The sequence below is a fragment of the Penicillium riverlandense genome (genome assembly GCF_028828495.1).
Source record: "Penicillium riverlandense strain IBT 135883 chromosome Unknown utg000008l_segment0_segment0, whole genome shotgun sequence".
Classification (NCBI taxonomy): domain Eukaryota; kingdom Fungi; phylum Ascomycota; class Eurotiomycetes; order Eurotiales; family Aspergillaceae; genus Penicillium; species Penicillium riverlandense.
In genome coordinates this window covers 1,287,881-1,312,643 of record NW_026643199.1, presented here as the reverse complement: position 1 = coordinate 1,312,643, position 24,763 = coordinate 1,287,881, and the positions used below count along the sequence as shown (strand labels likewise).

Below are 24,763 nucleotides of genomic sequence, written 5' to 3'. Positions count from 1 at the left end.
TGTTCTGGTAAATTCGCATTTCCCGAACTGTGTAGATGCGATCAATAGTCGTGAATATCTAAGCCAACTGCTCAGACAACATTGCAAAAGTCCGCTTTGTTATTACTGTATCGGTCCTCCAGACCCTGGGCACTGTCCCCGCAGTCAAATTAGGAAGCCGGGGCCTCGGGATCCCCCTCGGCAACCAGCTTGCCAACAACCAGATACTTCTCCGAGAAGCGCTCCTCCCACGACTGCAGATTCTCCAACTGATCAGCATCCAAATCCTTGAGCGTATCCAGCGGAGCCGACAAGTCCTTGGTCAGCATTTCCTCATCGAAACTCTGGAACGCCAGACCGCGCGAGGCATCCCGGCCGGCAAAGTTCTCATAAGGGCCACCCTGTTATGATGATCCCATCGATTAGCATTTTCTTTCATTCTGTTCTTTGTTTACTTCCAACCGAACCGATCATTAAAGCAGGAGGGGATGGATGGCATGATAGAGATATATACCGGACCGTAGAAATTCCTGCCGGGAGTCACGTCAAATACGCGCCCGCGCACGGCCAGGAACACGGGTTTGTCGTTCTCGCCGTTGAACTCGATTAGTGTCTTCGGGGTGTAGGTGCGGAAGACAACGGGGGGCGGGCCCCGCGGGAGCGTGACGGCGGGTTTGGGCTTGAAGTGGTAATACAGGAGGACGACGAAGAGGGAGGCGAGGATTAGATTGATGGGGCTGGCGATGGACATTCTGTATTGGTTGTTTCATATGTTAGTTGGTGGCATTCGTGGCTGTGGGGGGCCGGCTAGAGAGAGACGGACACTTCGGCCTGCTGGGGCAGGGAACCCTCTGGGGATGAATGTGTTAGTTCGATGGGTGGTTGGTTGTACCTCAGACACTTAATCGGTGTACGTACCGGGGGATGCCATGGCGGTGTTGTGCTGTGTTGTGTGGTGTGGTGGTTGTCGAGGAAAGTCCGTAGTTAGTCGTCCAGTCGGCGTCTGCGGAGAAGGCATGACATCGTCCCCACGTGATGATGAAACAAGGCCCAAACATAGCGCTGATTATGCTCTGCTGTCTTAACGTTCTTTCGTCCTTGCATCTGCCTGTTAACCCCTTTGGCCCTGAACTTAGGCCTGAGCGCTGCCTGGTTCCCTCTACTCCTTTCTCCTGATCTTTCCTTTCCCACATCCTATCTCTGTAAGCCATCACATTCTCCAATTCCGCCCCGCAGCGATCGACAACAGCATTCTGATTGCCATCCACTGGACAGGTCACCATGTGGTCCAAAGGTCCGTTCCATCGCTCGAAGAATCCGTCCATTGGCAACCCTACATTGGTCGATAAGGCAGCCGTGGAGAACAGGTTTCCTTCCGTCAAAGATCTACCGTCTCTGCCCAAGTAAGTCTGACCTCAATTAATTTATATCTTGCTGGGATTTGTCTGACGATCGCCCCAGTGATTCGTCACGGCCGGTGCATGATGACATGGCCAGACGACACTCGGACGTTTCGCCCTTGGTGTCGCCCAACTTGCACCCTACCGATGACAATCGAAGCAGTGTTAGCATCTCCCCCATCGAAGAAACAGCGCCTCCATTCTTTCACGAGCGCAAAGATTCGCAGAACATCCCGCCTGCCGCGAAACCAGATCCCCCGCTGCCTACAGAGAAATCCATTCGACTTGTCAAGCGCGACCAGCCCACTCGCTGGGACGCTTACTCGGGTGAACCGACCAACAACAACGCCGGCAAAGCGGGCCAGGTGAATCCAACCGACACTACATTCCACAAATCCACCGGCTCGAGCCTTCTCAGCTGGGGCAGAGAACAGTTCCATCCCAAGAAGAAGCTCGCCGAGGCTCGAAGCCGAATCGGCACTTTCTCCAAGAACGAACTCCCTCCCCCGCCAGCAGAACCCAGAAACAGATCCTCTTCCCGGACGCACTTCTCCAGCTGGAAACGTGCCAGCGCCACAGACGCCAGTCCCCAGCTGAGTAGCATCGGATTCACTCCGTCCGTGACGACAACGATCACTGGCGGTGCCTCCCAGCAGCAAATCCAGCGGCCAGCGACAGCGGAAACAGCTGGCAGCGGCCGCCACACTCCACGACAGCTGCAACAACAGCAGTATGAATCTGATCCCCGATTCGAAGCTGCAATTGCGAACATGATGATCTCCGATGAGCCCAGGAGCCGCTTCAGTGCCACGACCTACACGGCAACGGAGATTGGCAGCCAGACTCAGAGCCCGCGGGACAGCGTCAACTTCGATGCCCAGTCTACAGATGACTTCCCCTCGGTCATGTCGCGGACACGCCCTGTCCCCGGCGGCATGCCGAGTTCGAAAAAGCCCGTGCGCAAGCCCACTCCGTCTCAAAGTGGCCCAGAGCAGCCCCAGCCTGCTGAAGCCATCGGCGAGCAGACGCCCGAAAAACGTATTGCATCATTGGAGGCCAAGCGGACCGAGATCCAGCGGCGCAGGCACAATCTAGAGACCGTGGTCCATGAGTTGACCCAGGTTATTCAACCCAGTTCCATTGCCTATGACATGGCAGCCAAGGCTGAGGTCAAGAAGACCGTATCCAGCATTGAGAATGAGATTGCAGATCTCAAGCGCGAGGAACATGAGATCGGCCTAAAGGTCGCTCGGGCTTGGCGGCGCTTGGATGAAACCGAGAACTCGGGCGATGGCAGCTGTCTCTGGATTAAGCGCGTCACCAGCTAACGCCTTTGTGCTTTTATTTGTTTCATGACACCTCGACCGAACCATCCTTTTCCTGTTTCAGTTGGATGCTGCGTACTTTCGATTTCCTCCTCGGTTTGACGTTACAAGACATGGATGATGATACCCTCTTCTTTTCCTTTCAAGTGCTCCCCATTGATGATTTTATGTGAACATAACTTTCCTGGTCATTCGGACTATGCAAATGCAACATCTGTAGATATTGAAGTGAAGTGGACACCACCCTAGATGGATTGATATTGCTCGGGTAGATCAGACAGACACCTTCCCGTCGTTGAACATGGCTCGTGAGTCGTAACAGTATTCTCTATTTCTTGCCCGACTTCTTGATCCCCTGCTGACCGGTGTTCAGCGGGCCCTTCTTGCCCTTGGCCATCTCGGCCATCTCCTTCTTTGCCTTGGCCTCTGTTGCCTTGTCAGTGAATGAATTAGGCTGCGCCAAAACCTAAATTACATACCGGCCTTCAGCTTCTCGCGGTGGGCAAGATCATCCTCATCCAGATCCTTCTTGTCCTTCTTGGCCGCCTTCAGGGGCTTGACCTTGCCACCTGCGGCAGGGGTAGTGAGCCAGACTGTTTGTTTCAGGGGGAGTATAAAACCTGCATACCTTCTCTGCTTTGGCCACCCATTTTGATAAGTGGAAATCGATAAACACAAGGAAAAGATCGGTGTTTGGACGTTTGCAGAGAAAGAAGGGGAAAAAAAAATAGTTGGAGGCGCGGGGCTTATCATAGACAATCCCTGCTGACCGCCTTCCCTCTCGGGGACTCATTCGTTCTCTTCGCCCAGCTCAACTCTCACCTCTTCAGACTTCACTCAATCCTATACTGGCGCGAGCTCACCGTTGACTCTTTCTGCCCAGTTCCCCACCACGTTTCACTGGAGTATCACGAGACATGTGCTGAAGCGATATATCAAGGCTGTGGTGCGAAGGCAGGCCTCTCAAAGCCGGTTGGACTTTCAACGATCCTTTGCGAAGCTTCTTTTTACTATCTTGGGCCCCACGCTAACCGAGTGATCATCACTCCCAAAGGGCCTCCTCCAAAGGCCGAACACAGCGCAAGAGACAACAGCAGAATACAAAGACCAGACGCCATGGCGCACGACAGGTCGAGGTCTCCATCGACCCCTTCTGAGGGTGAGATCATCGAATCAGGTTCGGAGATGAAGGCAACTGCGTCACAACCTCCTCTTAATGGCACCAGCGTTGTTGACCGTCCAAGCAGAGCTAGTACTTCCTCTGCGCCCAGATCCCCCGCGTCGCTGAGGAGCAGTCGCTCGCCACGCCGCCGGCGGTCGAAGACGAGATCTCGCTCGAGATCCCGCTCCCCCTATCGGGACTCTAGAGGTTACAAGCGCAGACGCGATGATGAGTATGATCATCACTACGACAACCGATCCACGCGCCACGAGCCTCCACCACCTCGCCGCAGACACGACGACAGACCCTATGACCAGGGGACCCGGCGGCCGAAATCTTACTACGACTACGATCGCGAGGAGAGCTATGGTGGCGGGTTGCGATATTCCGATGACTATGATCGACGCAGAGACAAGCGGCAGCGCACTCACAGCAGATCACCGTACCGAGAAACGAGGAAGCCGAAGCAGTACACGGGTGATGAACTGGTTACGGGTGCCGGGCCCCTGGCGGGAGAACAGTTAGTGAGCGAGCGACGAAAGCCAGTGGACGCCGCGCAGAATGCAAAGCCTGATGCTGAAACTCGGGAGAATCAGGTTGACAAAGCCTCTTCGCTTCATGCCCGCGTGACCGATGAGTATGTTATTTCTGCGTCTTGTCATAGAAGCGAGTGGACTAATTGTTACAATAGAACGGACGCCTCGGTAGCGGGAGACAGCGCCGAAGAACAGCAGCTCTCCGAACCAGTTGATGAGGCTGCTGCATTGGAAGCTCGTCGCAAACGCCGAGAGGCTATTCGGGCCAAGTATCGTGGGCAAGCGAACCCGTTACAACTGAAAGCACTGCACATCGGCAACGGCGACACGGATTCGTCCACGCCCGGCACCGAAGTTCTTAGTGCACAGAGCCCATTGGGTGAGTTTTCTGCATTGTCATATTTGAATCGCGCTGATCTCGTTGCTTCTCTAGATTCTCCCCAACGTTCCCCATCCCAAACTCCCGCGGAGTCCTTTTCTGATTTTAGGATTGGAAAAGATACCGACCTGGTTAACTCCAACGCTCCTGTGGATGGCGTTGATAAAGACGACGAACCTTTTGCAGCTGATTACGACCCGACTCTTGATATGAAAGAAGAGAGGGAGAAACTTGATGGTGGTAAAAGCAGGGAAGAGGACATATCATCCGCGGCGTACGATGAAACCCAAACTGTCAAGCAGGATCTTCTCCTCCCAGATGCACCCGCGGAGCAGCCGGCACAACCACCCCCGCCACAAGCAAAGGACCCGTATGATATGTTCGCCGAAGACGACGACGACATGTTTGCGGTGGACACACATGACGCGCAACCCGCCCATGCGTCAGCGATGTCTGCTGTGCCCCAGCCCAAAGAGTTGGATATCAGCATGATGGACAACTGGGATGATCACGAAGGGTACTACAAAGTTCGACTTGGGGAGTTGATCAACGGCCGATACCACGTCCAGCAGAATCTAGGCAAGGGAATGTTCTCGTCAGTTGTGCGCGCAACCGACTCGAAGACGGGAGCTTTGGTGGCCGTCAAGATCATACGGCAGAACGACACAATGCGCAAGGCCGGTATGAAAGAGATTGGAATCTTGGAGCAACTCCACGAGGCCGATCCCGAAGACAAGAAACATCTCATCAAGTTTGAGCGGTATTTCGATCACAAGGGTCATCTGTGCATGGTGTTTGAGAACCTGAGCATGAATCTGCGCGAGGTTCTGAAGAAGTTTGGAAGAGATGTCGGCCTGAACCTGCGTGCGATGCGAGCCTACGCTCAACAGATCTTTCTTGGCCTGAGCCTCATGCGCAAGTGCAATATCCTGCACGCTGATTTGAAACCTGACAACCTTCTCGTGAACGAGCAGCGCAACGTGCTGAAGGTCTGCGATCTGGGATCTGCGTCACCGGCCTCGGAGAACGAAATCACGCCGTATCTCGTCAGTCGATTCTACCGCGCCCCGGAAATCATTCTGGGTATTCCATACGACTACGCGATCGACGTCTGGTCCATCGGATGCACGCTCTTCGAGCTGTACACGGGCAAGATCCTCTTTACCGGCCGAAACAACAACCAGATGCTCCGCTCGATCATGGAATGCCGGGGCAAGTACCCGCCGAAGCTCCTGCGGCGCGGTTCTCTTACGCACCTCCACTTCGACGACATGCTCAATTTCCACAGCACGGAGCAAGACAAGATCACTGGGCGGCCTGTCACGCGCATCGTGGACTTCAAAAAACCCACGCGCGACCTCAAGACGAGGCTGATGGGCAAGGGCACGCGGGGGATGGAGGACGGCGAAGCGAAGGACCTGGCTCTGTTTGTGGAGTTCTTGGACCGGTGCCTGACCCTCAATCCTGAGAAGCGGATCACGCCCGCAGATGCGCTGAAACATCCATTTCTGACGCGCAAGGTTTAGACGGAAGACGGTGTTTTGTTTCTTACTGGCGTTCGAGTGGAGGGGGTTGGTTTACATCGCAGAAATGTATCCACGTACTACAGTATTCACATATTCACATAGTTGGAGTGGCCTAATTGTCATTACCATGTTCATGTTCTATCGCCATCTACACTGTATGCCCTTTACTCCAGGCAAGCGTACAGTTGCGACCGTTCTTGCCTTCCATATCGGAAACAGAGCGATGCTTTTTCAAACCCTAATCAATTGATACGCTAAACCAAATATGTTAAGTACCGTATTTTAAAAAAAAGTTCTGAGGCTGAATATTACAACTGGAAGACGCGCGCGGGGCGCGCATCGGCCCTAAAACGACGAAAAGAAGAGGGCTGTAAGAATGTAAAGTGTATAGAGAGTTTTGAATTTGCGAGTCGGAAGTCAACATGCGTGTGAAACAGGATAAGGATAGACCAACGAAGAAAGCCACCAGCATGGCTAATACCCGGACCGTGGAAGAGGTGCACAATCGGATGGAATTTTTTCGAGAGTTCGTGTTGTATGTTGGTCGACCAAGTACCAGTATATTCGAAGCCAATCACGAACAAATACTCTCAAGCTACTTCAGTTATCTGAGTGGGAAGAGAATAGAGTTTACGATGAATACCCGCCAACCTGTACCCACTACCTCATAGAGTGGCGGGTTAAAATCAACAACCGGGTTGTATCAAAGGACATGGAGGAAGACCTCGTTCTGGCTCCAAGCGTCTACTGGTGGTTGTTTCCAGAGAACAAACTACAGGATGTCCTTCGAAGTAAGGTCTCCCGCAACCGAAGGGTGAGGGCTGATGACACTGCGATTGTCGTGTCTGTAAACACTAGATCATATTTTAACCTCATACAGTGCAATATTTCGTTGCTCAATTAAAAGTAGCTCCGCTGATCCACCGTGTCATCACATCGAATGCCACATCAGGGCGATCTTGCGGCAGCTATGGAGATTACAAAATGAAGTCAGTATCTGCCTAATATCGAATCCTTACTTTGAGCTTACTCACCATGTGACCTGCATGATCCACAGTCACGATAGCAAACCGTGATTCAATTTTTGCGGTATCACTTGTCCGGACTCGGACCTCTTTCATTGTTCCAACGATCTCGTCTTGGCCAGTTGCAGCAAGCGCTGATTTCCACGGCCGCAACGACTTGGAGGTAAACTCAGGCTGTCCTTTCCAGACAAGCGAATTCGCCCAGCGAAGATTTCCAGCGGTGTTACAAGCAAGGTCGCTATTGCCTTGATAAGCTAGATAGTGAACTTGGTTCTGAAGCAGGAAAGCAACTTGATCCGACACGGACGTCTCTCGGTCTGAGGTCCTTTCAAAAGATCGGCCAATCGCATCGGAGGAGATATTGAACTTATCAATCTGCTTCGGAACCGAGAGTGCGTTCCAGATAGTTGGAGTGTTCAGGTACTCTTCGACGCGGACAGCCTCAACGTAGCACATGTAGTCCACTTCACAAGGCACCGTGACTGTGAGTGCATATTAAAAAATCCGCAGGCCTCCGTCCAGTGGTTTGTTGTTAACTTACTGTCGAATCTGTTGCGGCCGCCCGCGTACGACGACTCGTCATCGTACCAACTCATAACTCCTTCATAGCAAACCGATACCGCGGCATTACACACAGCTGGATCTGGGTTTCTGATGCAAATGTCCATAACTTCCATGCATCGAGGCATGCTAGCAGCCATGGTATCGCATCTGGTTTTGTTGAACACCGGTTCTGAAACGCCTGGGTTAGTGGTACATAGTGTTTCCCAGTATCCGAAAATCCCATCTTTCGGCGACATTAAACCGTTTCCCACCAGACACGATCGAAGCTGGATCTGAGTCTCAGAGGGATAGAGTTTGTTTTGTTTCACTATCTGAGAACCGAGAGCCGGGATATATTTTCCCTGTAAAAGTTGGCTTCTCACGCAGTTTGTAGACAGGAGCTATACTAACCGCATATGATTCACCCGATAGATGCAATGGGCTATTAAGGTGGTGTGGAAATACTTCTGAAACAAATAGATGCAGAAATCGGTGCATATCCACCGCAGCCCCAGCCGAGTCGCTGGGTAGATCATCGCCCTCTTCGAGGTAAGAGAACCCAACCCCAACAGGCTGATCAACAAAAAGTAACGACGAGTTTCGAGACCAGCCCCATGGGTTGTAGTCGGTACCATTTCCGTGCTCGTTGACAAGGCAAGGACCGACCTCATTAAATAGACCGATCATACTAGACACCCCGGGCCCACCTGTCATCCACAGGATTAATGGGTCTTTGGCGGGGTCGTTCTGGCTTTCAAAGTACCAAAAAAATAGATGTCTCCGTCCAACATCAAGCCAACCTGTGTACTGTGCTGAATTGGCCGCGCAGAGTGATTCGTTTTGTTTTCGAATACGGATCGAGTGTTCCGGCGAAGTTTGACTTTGTATAATGCGAAAGCCGTCATCATTCTCAGGTCGCAAGACTTGCTGCGTTGCGGCGTAGCTAAGACCTAGTAGAATCGTGAAACACAGGAATAACATTGAATATAGAGTATGTCGTGGTATAGTGACTAGGAGAGTGAAGAGCTATTGACAAGGTTGCAGTTGAGCCTTGTCCTCTGTGTTTGCTTACGCAACGCAACCCCCCGCATCAAAATATCGAGGGAAACGCATTCGTAGCGCAATTGTGGCTAGTGATTTTGTGGCTACTCATACAGATTGAAAAATAGTCCGAGACACACGATTACATCGCCTTTCCTAAGAAATCTTTCCGTAGCAAAACGCTTTGCTAATGGCCAAGCATAGCCTCTGTTTCGGGAATCAGGCACTCAGTTTTAGCCCGAAACAGAAATCTTTGCGATCTAGAACATCTGTCAAAATATAGACCGTACGATGGGTCCTAAGGGAAGGATTTGTGGGTATTTGGACAAGGGAGATATGTCTAGCACCAATAGGGAGCCGGCGTGTTCATTCGTACCAGTCGATGAATACTGTGGAGCCTGCGGAATAAGGCATGCAAATAAACTACGTAGGTGGCCGGGGGATATTGGATTCGCCAAAACCTACTTTTGCCTCAGCAGATTAAAAAAAATAAAAAAAAATAAAAATTCTCGTAGCAGAGCCGGGGGCCGCTAGGGTATTACCAAATGCACATGGTATGATTCGCCGGAGACAGTGTATAGGAATGGTGGTGGTACTTGGCCAATCGATTTCAACACTCCCGACAAGTCACAATTCAAAGGGCAGTTGGTGAAACAGCAGATTCCTGCCCCTATGTTGTTGGGCCCTCTATTTTTTGACTCTCTCTTTTTGACCCTCTCTTTTATAGGACTGAGAAATCTGAGGGGGGAATATGTTCGAAGCATGTATACGAGATTCATATTCTTAGCGAAGGAAGCCAAGTCCCTTGTGGATGGCGAAGGATACACTATCGGACTATGTAGATTGTGTACGAGGACACAACGAAGATAGAGTTTTGGGACCACTTCGTTGAGGGGGATTTGATTGCTAGAATCAATTGATAAAGGGGTTAAAGGAGGTTGTTTGGAAGCGGCTCAAATGAATAGGCACTCGTGAAGCGGTCGATCTTCTAGACCTACAGTTGGGACAACGGATTATGCGAGGCCGAGCGGGAAAAGGGGTCCCACAGTCCCGGCAAGAAACATCAGAAATGCGCCTAGCTTAGCAACCCCGGCAGCAAAGATCGGACGAGCTTATAAGAATCGGAACACCGCAGCGCGAGCAGGATGCACTTCAAGCGGGGCCGGCAAGCACGCCAAGCGGGACACAGGGCACCGCGGCGGCTAGATAGTTCTAGATAGACGAACGTAGTGCCCGCAATCACCACAAGACCGGTGAGTTACCATTGTGGAGCGGCAGCACACAAGGGAGAGTTGGATAGGAAAGTGGAAGGAAAGCAATTGAGTTGCATAGAGGTACAGGTGGCAATCCGGGAAGAGCGTCACCGTAAAAGAGAGTTCGAGAATCGGAAGCGAGGGAATCAGATCGAAGAAACGTGCAGTGAAGTTGCATATACAGATGGCAAGCCTTAAAGCCCTGATACACTAGACTCGAAAAGGCAAGGCGGAGGACGAACAGGCAGGGCGCGTAGCAGTAGCGGTCCTACGGAGACAAGCTCCTTTTTTTCGCGGACGCGCACGTACTTGCACATTGATTAGTCCCCTTCCTCTCACTACGTTCGTTTCAGGGGCATGCTATACGTATAAAAAAATTTATGGCACCTGTATTATAGTGTATTAAACACAATGAGCCTGTCGTTTGTTTTCATCTAAAAGGTATCGTTTTTCGAGATAGAGACGCTTTGATAGCAACGGATCGCAAGGAAACGCAACATAGCCTCTACAATAGCGAGAGATACACGAGGAGAAGTGATCTCATACGAAGTCAATTAATATATGGTATAATATTTCCAATAGCTTGTTTAGCTGAACAAACAACCAATACATACAAGGATATCATTAAAGGGCCTGCCATATTAATATAGCCACGCCTATAGCCGATGGATTAGTGAGCGAGAGGCCGGTAGGCGCAGAATTTTTGCTGCTAGTAGTTGAGCTCGTAGTATTGCCTGCGGTTTCAGTGCCATTAGAGCCCGTAGCAGCGCCAGTAGTTGAGCCCGGAGCAGTGCCTGCAGTTCCAGTGCCACTAGAGCCATCCGCAGCAGACGATGAAGGTGATGGCTTGGGACACAAGTTGTTATACACAAACTGCTTAGGAGCACCACTACAAGCGGTCGCAGACCCAGCGTTAAATGTGCCGTTCGGATACATCCAGCAAGTGCCCGAGGCGTACGGCGAGTTGTCTGGATTATGCGGATTAAAGACGACATAGTTGCAGGAATCGGCCTTTGCACATTGACTCAAGCAGTTCGTTGCATCCGTACTAGCAGAACAACTGTACCAGCAGTTGTCACCAGGCGTCGGGTACCCGCAGACCGACGCAATAGCAGAGGGAGTCGCGGTAGCGGCGCAGGCGCCAGCAGTGGTGGTTGCGCTCCCGCCAGCACACACGGGCTGGCTATAGACGGACAGGTAGGGGTTGCCGCAATTCGAACTACCTTTGCTTGCATCAAAAGTTTCACCGGGGTACAGCCAGCACGTGCCGGTGCCCGTGTAAGGGTTGCCGGCATCGAAGATAACAAAGTTGCAGGGAGGGTGGGCGTTACAGTAGTCCCAGCAGGATGCCCTGCTGTCGATGGCGACGGCAAAGTCTGGCCCAGGATCCGGGTAGCTGCAGAGACTGGCGATGAGGGAAGATGTACATGTTGGTGCCGCGGCCGTAGAGCTACTGGATTCAGTAGGGACTGCTAAAGCCCGTGGGACTAATAGGGCGATAGACACCCAGAAAGGAGCGATCTTCATGGTAGCGAGCGTAGGTAAGGAAATAAACGCGTCCAAATGTGGGAGAAGTAGTAATATTTACAGGCGCGGTCACTAGTACGAACGGTCCTGCCTATTTATACCTAGACAGAAAGGGGTAACAACCCTGTCAAATTTGATATCACGTGGTAAGCAGTGGAGACAGATGTATATTGGGAAGGCCGTATTCCCTATTCTAGTGACCTTGGAGGTTAGCGTGTTTTCTAGGTCTACACCCAAGACGCGCCAAGTATTAAATACTTCACTATTGTACGAATAGCTTGTACGCTCCATTACATAATTATATACAAAGATAGATTGAGAAGTACAGTAGAACCCGTAATTCCCATACCGGTATAATCAAAATTCCGGTATCGATTGACCAATATTTACAACCCTGTTATTTACAGGCAGTTCACATTAGGGTTAGCGCATCATGTGATTAGGGCTTAAAAGAGCATCGAGCTCGGTGTTTCGGATCATGCAAGGCAATAACGGCCGCGATTGTATACTACTGTAGGTTGCCATTAGAGTTCGTGGGTGGCCAAGCAGGGCTAGAAGAGCAAGGCGGGGATGTCCAAGTTCACAACGTCGAGGTGGTGGCCAAAACGTGTGGAGATGGGAGTCAGAACGGACTCAAATCGTATGTTTCGGTGACTTCATCACTCCGACTAGGCGTTCATTATTCCCTCTCGCCACCTTCACCTCCCCCTCTTCCCCTCAGCCACCCCAACCACACCCTTGCTGGGCTCGTGAATCCAGGGAGAAGTGCCGAAACAGACCAATCATCCAAGGCAGCCGAAACCGGATTTCCGTGTTCACAGGCACAGACTGACTCCTGAGTCAACGGGGCGACTGCCTGATCTGACTTGGAAACCCAAGAGGCGTCAGCAATCATGCACAAGGGTTCTAGATCACCAGCTTCTCCACTGACGTCTAGCTCCAACCCATGGAACCAGCTAAGGGTGGTTGAGTCGATCGTGTGGAGAGAAGTAATCAATCATAACCGCCCAGCGAATGACAATAATAGGCATGGGCCGGCGACGCCGCAATCCAGCAGTCGGGTATTCCACCCAACCCCTGACACTCATAATCATCATTCTTTCTTTGTTCCCCTTCCCCGGGACCACAATAACTTACTTAATAATTTCCACGGGCGTGATGTGATACCATCGCAGTGGGAACAAATGAGGACCGAACCTGGGATTTCGGGTGGGAGGAAAGGTCCCGATTGGATTGGCCTCCCTGATTATTAGTCTGTCCTTGTTTCGTATTCTGCTGGGAATATTCCCTGTTGTGCTACGTACTCTGTGGATAATAGTAACAATAATGTACTACGAGTAGACCAGTGGTGGTGTGCTGCAAAATGAGAGGAGTACAAGACGGTGGAATGGGATGTTGTCGCTGTCGCAGTGTTCTTTTTCTTCTGCTCCTGTCCGTCTGTATGTACTCGGCAAGGCGGCTACTAAACTACATAGGAGGTATCCAGTAAGGCGGGGATCTGTGGACCGTAGTGGTGACTTCTCTACAACGGTCATGATGTATAGAGACTTCTGGAAGGCAAAATCACGGCCAATAATCCAGCGTGCCGATCGTGGAACCCAGGGGCAAGTTCCCTTTTGCCTTTTTTGCCTTGCCTGGCCGTTGCCACACCTAGTAGGAGTCGTGCTGCAAAGTCAAAGTTGAAGCTAAGTGACTCCTCAGAGAGTTACTCCTCGTAGAGTTGCTCAGAGTGGCAAGACATCCATCCGCAAGCATCAAAGTCAAAAGAGCCAGTGGGTCAGGATCTCGATGGGAGCGAATCCCCCGCCACTCTGACCATGTACTAGGACCAAGTGCCGATGGACACCGGCGGATAGAGTTGAGGGGGTGGCACTTGGGTTGTGATGGTTCTTCTGGCGGTGTGCACTGGCATATAATCCAGGAGAAAGGGGAGGCACCGATGTGATAGATCCAGTCACCTGACTTCCCTGTGTGCGAGCTGAGTGGTGCAACATGACGCAGGTGGATGCGCGACACAAAGAGGACAACTAGCACGGTCCAGCACAGCCCTGTTGGGGGAGCGCAAGTCCAGACCTCCCTCGAGCCAGGCAAAGGATCCGGGTGCGTGCGCCATGATCCGTGCAAGGCACCAGTCAGCAGGCAGCAAGGAAGCGCCCGGATCCACCGGTTCGGGGCAATGAAGGGCCAGAGCGGCCCTCCACCATCGCCTCACTTTGGAAAAGACGGTGAAATAATCGTGGCAACATCCCTCCCTGGCCTATTGCCACAGATGGTCGACCCGATCATTGGTCCATCTGCTCCCACGCCACGCTGGCCCGTCCCCAACCACGCGACTCGACGCATCATTGACTGGGTGGTGGCCCGCCCCACGAGGCTAACTATTATTATTGTTGTTCTCGTATAGCAGCAGCCTCCTGAGTTTCTTCCTTCTTCTACTCTCCCTTCTGCACTTCTTCTCATTCTGCTTCACTTTCACTCCTTTCTTTCTTCTCCCTACCTCTTTTTCTCCTTTTCCTCTTCCCTCCTCTTAGGCTAGCCACAGCCTGGTCTCTCTCTCTCTCCCCTATTTCCCGCCGTGGAATGGTTTCTTGACCTGGATTATTATTGCCGTGGATTTTGGACCCTTCATACTCCCTGGATCTGGAATTCTTCCTCTCCCTCCATCTCTCTCTCCCCCTCTTTCTTTTTACCTGCCTTCCCGCCCGGGAGTGTGCAGACGCCAGAAATAAAATGTTTCCGACCATGCTCCCTACACCTCCCCCATCACCCACCCTCCGTCGCTGTGCGCCAGAGGACCGATTAGGATTGCTCCTGGCCAACCGGCTGGAGCTCACCAGCATCCTGGGTGTCGGAGCCTATGGAGTGGTCTACACTGCCGTGGACATCCACACCAACGTCCTATACGCCGTCAAGGCCCTCAACAAGGCTGGCCTGGATCCCCGCCAGCTCAAGTTCCAGCAACACGAGATCAAACTGCACCACCTGGCCAGCGCACACCCCAATGTGGTTTCCCTGGTCCGCATCATGGATTCCGTGGATTGCACCTACGTCGTCATGGAGTTCTGCCCGGAGGGAGACCTGTTCTCCAGCATCACCGACAAAGGGAACTTTGTCGGCAACGACCCCTTGGTCAAGCGGGTATTCCTCCAGCTACTGGACGCCGTGCAGTTCTGCCATAACATGGGGATCTACCACCGGGATCTCAAGCCAGAAAATGTGCTGGTAACTGACCAAGGAATGACGGTCAAGCTCGCCGACTTTGGCCTCGCCACCACGGATTACTTTACCTCGGATTTCGGATGCGGTTCTACATTTTACATGTCGCCAGGTATGTGTTTCTGCTCCACATGTTTTGCGAGACGGTACTAACCACTGCATGCGCTGCGTGAAACAGAATGCCAACAGTCCAACCCGCGCCCGATGTCATGCTATGCCTCTGCTGCCAACGACGTCTGGAGCCTGGGCGTTATGCTGGTCAACCTGACCTGCGGTCGCAACCCATGGAAGCGCGCCTCAATGGAAGATGCCACCTTCCGGGCTTACCTCAAGGACCCCTTCTTCCTCAAGTCCATACTGCCCTTGTCCACGGAGATGGTCTGCATCCTGAGCCGTATCTTTGAATGCGACCCCAGTAAGCGGATTACCATTGCCGAGCTGCGCCAGCTCATTGTGGATTGCCCGCGCTTCACGGAGAACCCCATGGCCCCTTGGGTGTCGAACCCGACTGCTGCCCCGACCGACTTCCTCACTCAGCCCCAGATGCCATATACCGGCCCTGTGGACCAGCCCCTGGATGCTCAGCCCTCGTCTGCTTCTTCCTCGGACTCGTCGCACTACTCTGCCTTCTCCGAGTCTGCTGTGTCTGATACATCCGCCCTCACCGAGGACTATTCGGATATGGGCAGTGTGTGGGCCGAGCCATCGGAGCAGGTGCCGGACTGCAAGATGGGTTTCGCGCCACTGCCCTTCTGCATCGAACCCCCCGTTCCTATTGCGGATACTCTGACAGGGCAACCCATCCTGGTCTGCTGAGGATTTCTTTCTTTCTCCCCATTAACGCAGCTTCATGACACCCACTGGCCTGGGATTGTACATTCTCGCCATTGAATTTCGTTTCTCGCTGGGCCGACTCTCCCTCCCCCCTCTTGATGATTCCTGGGACTCGGCCACAAAACTCTCCTCTTGCTTCACCTACTTTTTTTTTATTACCGTTGGACCGGATCACTTCTCTTCTAGCCCGACCCAACCTGCGTGATATTATACCTGCATGGCCATGTCCCCTGGATACTCCACACTCCGTCTGGACTTGCACTTCTCTTGAGCCGGTGATTTATTCACATGCGGCTGACGGCCACTCTTTCGCCCTGTTTTAATATTTCGACCCCATGCGGAGGATGTCTTTACGATTGTTAATTTTTTTTTTATCCGCATGGCAATGATAATTCCCTGGGAGGCACGATTTGAAGAAAAAAACGCCCTCAGTTTTCTGAGGGTCGAACGCCATGCGCACACACACTTTTTATTTTTTTGTTTTGGAAGGCGTCGCGAAAGTTGGTGAAACACAAGCACAGCACTTGTTATCTATTTCGTCTATATCTATTTCCGGGTGGACGTTGTCACTACTATTGTTTATTTCACGATTTTCATGGGTTGCTGGTTCATTGGTGGTCTCGGGTTTCTTTTCGTTTCATTTTATTTGCACAAAGCATGTTTGTCCATAGACTTTCTATTCTCGCACCGCATGGAATATGGACTGGTTCTGGTTGGGATGGTTCGGATTGGATTTGGGTTTTATGACTATGATACCTCGGACATATGGCATCTGAAGAGAAATACATACATATCTACACACTTCACAACATTTTGTTGGCTTGAGTCTTGTGTTTACGTTCAGCACCACTGCGGCCTGGTCCAGGTAATGCACCTTGGCCTGGGTAGTGCATGCATGTATGCATGGTTGACTTGTGCAACGTTTCTGTCCTACCTAGCCTGAGATCCGGCAATGCGGTGCGCGCCGTTCGGGTCTAGATGGCTGGGTTCGTGGACCATTGTGAAACGCATCCGTTGGCGATGGTCCTTTGGTCCGGATGTGCCTTGGGTGGCTCTCTACTTGTCTCAGACACGTACCTCTTGGTCCGGTGATATCTTTGACGATTAGTCAGTGGCAGAGGTTTGGCTCGAGGTTTCTTAGGAGAGCTCTCTACTTCTAATGTACTAAGAGCATACATAACCCTACAATAGCTAGCGAGTAGCAAAAATAATATATGCCTTGTATTTGCTTTAATGTTAAAGAATAAGGGATGCACTGCCGCAAAGCAAAAATATATATATAGTCCTGTGCCTTCACTGTGACTAGTGACCGATCTAAAACCGCCCCTTCTACTACTTCTGTTGGGTCCGACTTGGGGGCGAGTACAAGTAAAGACTAGAGCGACGATGCGACGATCTAATACCTCTTTAGTCATTTTGGCCCCGAATCCTAGAGCATTTCTTTGCCTTTCGAAGCTTTGACCCTGTTTTGTGATCCATTCCCATCGTGTTCTCACCACTTTACACATCTTAGTGTCCATCCGAGACTCCAGAACTAGTCGGCTCCTCGTCTACTCAATTTGGCGCCCCTTCTCGGCAAACAGTGTAAATTATTCCACGTACTGTAGGAACTAAAGCTATCAGCCGAGGCAACCAATGTCCATCAAACGTAATTATGAATCAATAGCCACAGAATCAAAAAGAGCGGTCCCATCGCGATAGCCCGTATGGGAATTGACAATCAATCCTGCCTTAGACCCTGCCGTGTGGCGTGGGAGAATGACCGAGTCTCCGACCTTTGTCCAGGAATGACCATCCGCAGAGTAGAATCCCGTTGCATGTGTCGTGGATATGTTCAGCCGAAGATAGATCGGCGTAGTAACTTCCGAAACGGTCATGTTGCTGCTGAGAAAGCCATCGCCCGGCGAGTCGAAGTCGGACGGTGACCATAGCATCATTAATCCGTGGTCCGGTGTAACCATCAAGGCCGCATATCCCGTTGAGTTGACGTGGCTCGCGTCGTCAGATGGGCTCTTGGTTTGGAAACTGTCGCGGACGACTACGCCGGCCTTACTCCAGGGGTCCGTCCGGTCGAGCGAGACGACCCGCGCGGTCACTGACCCATTGGACCCGATCACAGCCTCGTGCGCAAGGACGGCCCAGTCGTCGTAGGTGCCGTTGACATTGCGGCCGCCTGAACGGATGCCAACTGTGTCACACAGCTGGCCATAGCTGGCAGGCCAGGTGGAAGAAGGAGTCCACTTGGCGTCCAGCGGAAGTAAGCCGGGCATCGTCCCATTAAGCAAGATGCTCTTCGTTATTTGCGTCCGTGCATTTGTGTAGGTAACCTGGACTGAGACTTGCGGTGCCTGGCATCCTTGAATCGACAGGTGCCAGCTGGCCGTGGACTCGCTGTCTCCAGGTACCGTAGCAGGCACATGGATAGGCTTGAGCACGGCACTATGCGAAGCAGTGGCTTGGAACGACACTCCGGTAAGTTCACCGTCGTCAAAGTTTTGCAGGCTAACTCGGAAAGTCCCTTTCTTGTCCGTGGGAAAGTGGAGCGCGGCGTGCACATCTTCGAAGGACGGCGTATTCGAGACCGGACGCTGGTTGCGCTTGGCTGGTGGGATGCCTGCTCGATAGGCAACTCGCTTACTAGCCGCAGTCATATCTGCCAGCTCATGGATGACGAAGTTGCGGAGGAAAGTGTTGTTCAAAACACCTGTACCGTCGGGGGCGTTGGTGAAATCGCGCCCTGGGGCCCATACGCCCGTGTTTCCGATTAAGGTATTGTTCGCGGTATGCATGCCCGGCTGGATTGGGATTCCCTGATTCGGATTATACCATCCCCATGTGCTGCCCAAGTTCCCCAAGCTCAGAAACGTGTTGTCTTGTATGATCAATGAGTTCGAGCCTTCGTCGGTGTACAGGCCGTACCACTGGCTGTCGTAGACGCAATTCTCGACAAGCTGTGTCGAAGGGCTCTTGGACAGCGTGTAGAGACCCCCGAGATCTGTGTGGGACCAGCCATAATCGTTGATCAGGTTGCCCTTGATTAGATTGTTTTCTGCCGTCGTTGGGGTGTGGAAAAGAGGCTGATACTGGTAAGTACCACGGTCAATGTATGTTTGGCTGCCGCCCGCGTCGTTCATTCCCCAGCCGTACCCATGACAGATGCCCGAGTACGGTGCGTGCGAGATATCATTATTCATGATGGACGAGTCTTGCACGTAGGAGAAGAAGATTGGTACAGTTGAACTAAACAGGGATGAAATGTTGTAGAAGATATTCTCCTCGATGTGAATTCCGGAATTGATCATGCGGCTGTCGTTTGGGTGGTGTGCTGGGATTTGGATGCCACCTGCTGTGATCGAATTGCCCATGACCTGTGTAAAGTAGCCCTCGCGGACAGAGATATTTTTCGCCCCGAGGCCGACGCCGGTGATGCACGCATTATCGTCAGTCCCGATTCCAAAGCCACCGGCGCCCAGCTGCGTGTATGTTCCGCCTCGGAAGTGGATGTTATGAGCCGCGTTGATCTGGATGGCTCCAGGCATGAGGTACCAGTGCTCGCGGGCTGCTTCAAATGCTGGATAGGTGACATTTGCACCAATATACCCACCGGTTTGTTGATCCACATAGCCGTAAATCGACGGCCTCATCCAGGTAGTATGTGCCTTGATAATGGGGTCAGCCACATTTCCAAGTGCGTGCAATGGTGGGAGCATTCAGGAACTAGGGATAACACGTACGAAGTTAAGGCCCTGCATGGAAATGTCATGTGCCGGATCATCAAGGCTTCCCCCGATAACCACGATAGCCTCTAGGAGGCCTAGAAACGTCTCGGCAGTGGACATGTCCTCTCCATCCAGAGGCATATAGTAAACCTTTCCTCTGTCCGAGTCCAGATAGAACTCTCCTCCTTCATCCAGGAGAGGCAATGCATTCTGGACAAACAAGCCGAAGTCGGCGTAAGGATCGACAAAATCATCGTAACCTTCGACTTGGTTGTGCCAGGACCACTGGCTCATGATGAGCTCCCGCTCACCAACTGCTGCAATTGGGGCATATCGGTCGGTAAAAGAGCCGATCTGGCGTAGCTCGGCATGTGCGATGCCTGGTGTAGTCATGAGCCAATCGTACTCGGAACTATTCCACATGAAGCTGGTATTGGTCGCCGTGAAATAGGTGCGATTGAGTTCATGCCGGGCATAATTGGCTGCCCATCCGTTCACATAGAGATTGCGGGACTTCGTGCCTATGGGCACCGTGGCCTCCCAAATGGAATTCGTGGAGTTGCGAGTCCATGCAGTGATTTGGTGGCCGCCTGAAATCATCGCATTGGAACCAGTTGCCTGCCACAATACTGTATGCCCATTTTGACCAGAATCTGCGCTTGTGAACCTGAGTGGCTCGTCAAGATAGTATATACCGTCGGCAATATGGACAGTTATATCTTCGGTCATGCCTCGGGCAATTGACTGACGGACGGCCTCCTTGGCGCCTTGAAGGCTCCATGTCGTTCCAGAAGAACAATTTCCCTCACAGCCATCAGGTGAAACATAGAAATTGTGTCCAAGAGCAATTGGAACGCACCCTAGCAAGGTAAGGGTGCGGAAATACATCTTTCTACTGTCTCCCAGAGGATGATGGTGTCAAATATCAAGGTGATTTTCTGTTCCACAAATATATATACAATATTTTTCTCCTACCGTATCATTAGCAGTCTCCTTGAAATTTGCTAACCTGAGTTGATCACTCAGCACGTTATTCCCCCGCCTTTGCCATTCATGCTGGACGGCTAAAAAAAGGTATTGGAAATAGTCCGTCGGCAGGCAGCTAAGGGAATTTCCGGTCACTAGTTGTCAACTACCTATGAGAAGACAAGTGGCCTAAGAGTATTAGCACAAACTACAGAGTTTACAGGAATCTGGTTTCACTAAATTCCCCTCATCGAGGTTCTGTACATACACCATCACATGGCCGATCATTTCCACGTTAGTAATTCTGTATCAGAATGGCCGAAGTTCGATGGTGACAATAAGACATACGTGATGTAATTCAACAAATTTCCGAGGAGATCCTATTCGGGACATTTTCAAGAATTTATCCGATCCTGGTCGCGTTTGCATCAACATGCTCCTCTCTGTATCGATGTACCGTGCCCCGCTGGAAGGCTTGTACAGCCTCATCACCCGCGGGAAATTGCCCATACAGTACAGCTAGTGTGTGCTCCACCGGAGCTTGCCCCAGTTCCCCCGGATTTGCGTTTCAGGCTAAGGTCAAGATAGCCCCACAGGCTCCTAGAATGACACCCAAAATTCAAACTAAACGATTATGATCCAGCCCGCCAACCAGCAAAAACACAGGAGTCGACGACCCCGTTTTAAGGTTGGTACACTGTTCTCTTGGTGGCTTATGGGATCATGTGGACTAACAGAGGGCCCGTCCCAATTACGGTGTGTCCGGAACTTCAATCATTGTACAAATAGCCCCTAATAATCGTTTCTCACCCAGCAGATCATTTTGTTGTATTTCATAAAGTCAGGATTCTCTACGTATACTTCCGCATCTGTGCGGGGCTATCTATACCAAATCTTTGTCTTTTTATATACTTGCGTTCTGACGGCCACAGGGAAAAAGTCTTCTGATTGAATATCTGGTGCGGTGTGATAGACTCTATCTCATTTTTTTCCCCAGCCAGCCGTCATGGACGACAAGCACGTGCACTCAGACACGCCGACGCAGGCGCATGTGGAAGATGGTAACTGCGATGTCGAAGCTCCTGACTTGCCGGAAAAGTCAGGCGGATGGGAGCACTCTGTCGAGGACGCTCGAGTTGCCAACGAAAATGAGCATAAAATGTCTGTCAGACAAGCGCTGCTGTCCTATCGATGGGCCGTCGCATGGTCGCTGATCATATCTATGTCCATTATCATGGAAGGATATGACACGATCCTTATTGGTAACTTCTATGGCTATCCAGAATTCCGTCGGCAATTCGGGGAGTACCATCACGGGAGCGGATGGCAGGTAGCAGGGAAGTGGCAGTCTGCCTTGGGGGGTGGCGGCAACGCGGGCTGTATCATCGGCTCGTTCATTAATGGATACCTTGTCAAATACTTCGGTTTCAAGAAGGTCTTTGCGGGTTCTCTGTTACTGATGACGGCATTTGTCTTCGTGTCGTTCTTCGGAACAACTATCGAACTTCAAGTAGTCGGTCAAGTCCTCTGCGGGTAAGTCCCTCTTTACCTTTTGTACTTTTCCCAAAGCTTTCAGCTTCTCAAAGCATCTTGAGCCATCGCTGACCTCCTGCTCGGAATCCCATGGGGAATCTTCGCCACCATCGGCCCCGCATACTCTTCCGAACTCTGCCCAATGGTTCTCCGCTCATACCTTACAGCGTATACGAACATGTGTTTTGCAATAGGCCAATTCATTGGGGCTGGAGTGCTGCAAGGCCTTCTCAGTCGTGGCAATCAGTGGTCGTACCGGATACCGTACGCGATCCAATGGGTCTGGCCCGTCCCGCTGTTTTTCTTCTCATTCCTCATGCCGGAGTCTCCTTGGTGGCTGGTCCGTAAGGGACGCTATGCAGAGGCGGAAAAGACCGTTCGGCGCCTCACTGCCGGCGCAGAGAAAGCTTCATCCCACCAAATTGTGGCTATGATGATCCACACGGATGAGATAGAGCAGAAAATAGAGGAAGGAAGCTCGTATTCGGACTGCTTTAAAGGCACCAATCGTCGTCGAACAGAGATAGCCTGCATCACTTTTGCAGGCCAGGTCTTAGCGGGCAGTCAGTTTGCATACTCGGGTACGTATTTCTTCGAACAAGCCGGTATGAGTTCTAGCGACGCATATAAACTCGGCCTGGGCGGGACTGCCATCGCGTTTGTGGGTACCATCCTGTCTTGGTTCTTCATGAAGATCACGGGACGCCGTACCATGTATCTCTGGGGAATGGGGCTGCTGTGCATCTACTTGATCACAATCGGATTCTTGACTCTCGGAGAGCGGAATAACGGCGTGGAATGGGCCCAGTCGGTACTCTGTATTATTTGGTTGTTCACGTTCTCTATTACTGTGGGCCCAATGGGCTGGGCCATACCTCCGGAAGTTTCCTCGACGCGCCTTCGCTCCAAAACAATCTGCCTGGCGCGAAATACCTACTACGTTGCTATTGTTGTGGCCAACGTAATCGAACCATACATGATGAACCCGACGGCATGGGACTGGAGAGGCAAGACGGGGTTTTTCTGGTTCTCGTTTGCGTTCTGCGTATTGGTGTGGGGGATCTTCCGGCTCACCGAGACCAAAGGGCGCACATTCGAAGAACTGGACATTATGTTTGCGGCGAATGTACCCACGCGGAAGTTCAAGAGCTACCGTGTCAATCCTTACGCGGAGGACTTGGAAATCAAGGACCGGGTGGCTCTGGAAGCTTAGGTGGTTTAATATCGTACCAGAAAGTGACTCGGTCAGGATTCTCTGCCACTGATTGTCGCTCTATAGCTGACCCGCGTCAGTTTCAAAACAGTGGGCTACAGAGTCCCTTCAAGGTCAGATAATGTTGTCAGATGCAGCTTGAATTTCGGCAAGCTGTTGCTACATCACCACGTCTGGGTTTTACCAGTGTAGCTCGTTGGGAGGGAGGAGTACTGTGAACGGACGGGTGTTGCAAGGACACGTGTTTCTTTTCTTTTTGTGTGCTTCAATTTGAAGTTAATTTGGAGTACAGCAGGTCTAGCTGATCATCTCATCTTCGTCGCGTAGGCCACCCATGATAAGTAGTATAATCAACTCGTCGTAATGCGTTGCACGGTGACCCATAAATTTCCCGCGGGGTGGGTGGGTAAAATCATTGATTGCTCGATAGTAGAGCTTATTCATCCCATTCTTTCGTGATTCTTTTCCTGTAGTACTTAGGAAGGGTACGGAGTAGTAGACGGTTCTTTAATGAGTAGGACATTAGTGTCCGTTGTCTGTTGATCGTTGATGAGGTCTCTGCCCGCGTGTGCGGCGGGTACTTCCTCGCAGTTCATTATTTTAGGATTCTAAAGTTTGATGCAGAACGGACACAGAAAGCCGAAGAACAGAAATCTATATAGAAAAAACACACATATATATTCAAGGCTGTTGAAGCCCTCTAGCCCGATTTCTTTCCGATTTGGCTATATTGTGGCCGCTCCCTTCGCAATGAGTAGTTCCGACATACAGTTGCTTTTAGATCACATATAGAGAGCAAACAAATAATTTACATGCAGCTAGGCCGACCACAGTAACCTGATCACCCTGAAAAGTTTTGGCCGAAAACCTGGGGGTGCTGGCTTATGAGGAACAACACGGACCTGAGAGTGTGGGTAGGGAGTCTATGCTTGGCCAGTCAATTTTAATGCACATTGTAGTTCCTTCCTATTATGTAGAGGAAAAATATGCAAACTCAACGATCCGCACATCCCCCGCCGGGCGCAATCAAAACAAATCCAGCTCCTCCTCGGAAAGTGAGAGGAGCGGTGGCGAAGTGGTGAACCCGAGTCACCATACGTACTCACTAGCTAGATGACTGCATATAACGCAAACAGACTTAGGAATACCAAACCTTCATCCTTAGCCGAATCGGATATTTTACTGTCATTACCAGGCTACGGGTAAATCACCAAGCTTTATTGTATCTAGACAGTAGCATCACAGACTTATTGCGGTATCCACTAGGAAGACCTTGGAGAATTACCAGGCCATAGCAAATAAGTTATTAAATAGATATAGCTGATGACTTGCACATTTCCCAAATCCTGCAGCACCCGTTTTGTTTACGACTCTCCTAGAAAGACGTTGAGCATATACAAAACATAATTCCTTCCCCTTAAACTGATTCTAAATCACAATTTCCGGTTCTCAACAATTAGAAATACGATGAGGCATCAACAGTTTTGCACGGTACTATCACTCATTTTACAGGGGGTTGGTGCTTTGAGCACTTCAGCAAATCCCAGAGCCCATGAAGGGCCAGAGGTAACCGAAGACAAACTGCT

General features: G+C 51.3%; 11 protein-coding genes across 11 annotated transcripts; 5 read left to right on the top strand and 6 right to left on the bottom strand.

The window, feature by feature from the left end:
* Positions 1-149: 149 nt before the first annotated feature.
* N7474_009525 (cytochrome b5-like heme/steroid binding domain-containing protein) lies at positions 150-730 on the bottom strand (the record flags this gene model as incomplete). Its single annotated transcript, XM_057200935.1, has 2 exons — positions 150-380; positions 494-730. 2 exons carry the CDS (start codon positions 728-730, stop codon positions 150-152), a joined length of 468 nt encoding a protein of 155 aa, XP_057048922.1.
* A 530-nt stretch (positions 731-1,260) lies between these two features.
* Positions 1,261-2,707, top strand: N7474_009524 (uncharacterized protein; the record flags this gene model as incomplete). Its single annotated transcript, XM_057200934.1, has 2 exons — positions 1,261-1,382; positions 1,441-2,707. 2 exons carry the CDS (start codon positions 1,261-1,263, stop codon positions 2,705-2,707), a joined length of 1,389 nt encoding a protein of 462 aa, XP_057048921.1.
* Positions 2,708-3,032: 325 nt separating this feature from the next.
* N7474_009523 (uncharacterized protein) lies at positions 3,033-3,354 on the bottom strand (the record flags this gene model as incomplete). The annotated part of the gene is made up of 3 exons (XM_057200933.1): positions 3,033-3,130; positions 3,184-3,273; positions 3,333-3,354. 3 exons carry the CDS (start codon positions 3,352-3,354, stop codon positions 3,033-3,035), a joined length of 210 nt encoding a protein of 69 aa, XP_057048920.1.
* Positions 3,355-3,820: 466 nt separating this feature from the next.
* N7474_009522 (putative serine/threonine protein kinase (Prp4)) lies at positions 3,821-6,307 on the top strand (the record flags this gene model as incomplete). Its single annotated transcript, XM_057200932.1, has 3 exons — positions 3,821-4,503; positions 4,558-4,781; positions 4,836-6,307. 3 exons carry the CDS (start codon positions 3,821-3,823, stop codon positions 6,305-6,307), a joined length of 2,379 nt encoding a protein of 792 aa, XP_057048919.1.
* An 896-nt stretch (positions 6,308-7,203) lies between these two features.
* On the bottom strand, positions 7,204-8,856 carry N7474_009521 (carboxypeptidase Y; the record flags this gene model as incomplete). The annotated part of the gene is made up of 4 exons (XM_057200931.1): positions 7,204-7,275; positions 7,342-7,814; positions 7,874-8,237; positions 8,287-8,856. The coding sequence occupies 4 exons, from the start codon at positions 8,854-8,856 to the stop codon at positions 7,204-7,206; spliced, it is 1,479 nt and encodes a 492-aa protein (XP_057048918.1).
* Positions 8,857-10,793: 1,937 nt separating this feature from the next.
* N7474_009520 (uncharacterized protein) lies at positions 10,794-11,696 on the bottom strand (the record flags this gene model as incomplete). The annotated part of the gene is made up of 1 exon (XM_057200930.1): positions 10,794-11,696. The coding sequence occupies one exon, from the start codon at positions 11,694-11,696 to the stop codon at positions 10,794-10,796; it is 903 nt and encodes a 300-aa protein (XP_057048917.1).
* A 2,742-nt stretch (positions 11,697-14,438) lies between these two features.
* N7474_009519 (serine/threonine-protein kinase) lies at positions 14,439-15,728 on the top strand (the record flags this gene model as incomplete). The annotated part of the gene is made up of 2 exons (XM_057200929.1): positions 14,439-15,024; positions 15,091-15,728. The coding sequence occupies 2 exons, from the start codon at positions 14,439-14,441 to the stop codon at positions 15,726-15,728; spliced, it is 1,224 nt and encodes a 407-aa protein (XP_057048916.1).
* Positions 15,729-17,398: 1,670 nt separating this feature from the next.
* N7474_009518 (uncharacterized protein) lies at positions 17,399-19,390 on the bottom strand (the record flags this gene model as incomplete). The annotated part of the gene is made up of 1 exon (XM_057200928.1): positions 17,399-19,390. The coding sequence occupies one exon, from the start codon at positions 19,388-19,390 to the stop codon at positions 17,399-17,401; it is 1,992 nt and encodes a 663-aa protein (XP_057048915.1).
* Positions 19,391-19,456: 66 nt separating this feature from the next.
* Positions 19,457-20,353, bottom strand: N7474_009517 (uncharacterized protein; the record flags this gene model as incomplete). Its single annotated transcript, XM_057200927.1, has 1 exon — positions 19,457-20,353. One exon carries the CDS (start codon positions 20,351-20,353, stop codon positions 19,457-19,459), a length of 897 nt encoding a protein of 298 aa, XP_057048914.1.
* Positions 20,354-21,437: 1,084 nt separating this feature from the next.
* Positions 21,438-21,968, top strand: N7474_009516 (transporter; the record flags this gene model as incomplete). Its single annotated transcript, XM_057200926.1, has 1 exon — positions 21,438-21,968. The coding sequence occupies one exon, from the start codon at positions 21,438-21,440 to the stop codon at positions 21,966-21,968; it is 531 nt and encodes a 176-aa protein (XP_057048913.1).
* Positions 21,969-22,106: 138 nt separating this feature from the next.
* On the top strand, positions 22,107-23,177 carry N7474_009515 (general substrate transporter; the record flags this gene model as incomplete). The annotated part of the gene is made up of 1 exon (XM_057200925.1): positions 22,107-23,177. The coding sequence occupies one exon, from the start codon at positions 22,107-22,109 to the stop codon at positions 23,175-23,177; it is 1,071 nt and encodes a 356-aa protein (XP_057048912.1).
* Between the last annotated feature and the right edge of the window lie 1,586 nt (positions 23,178-24,763).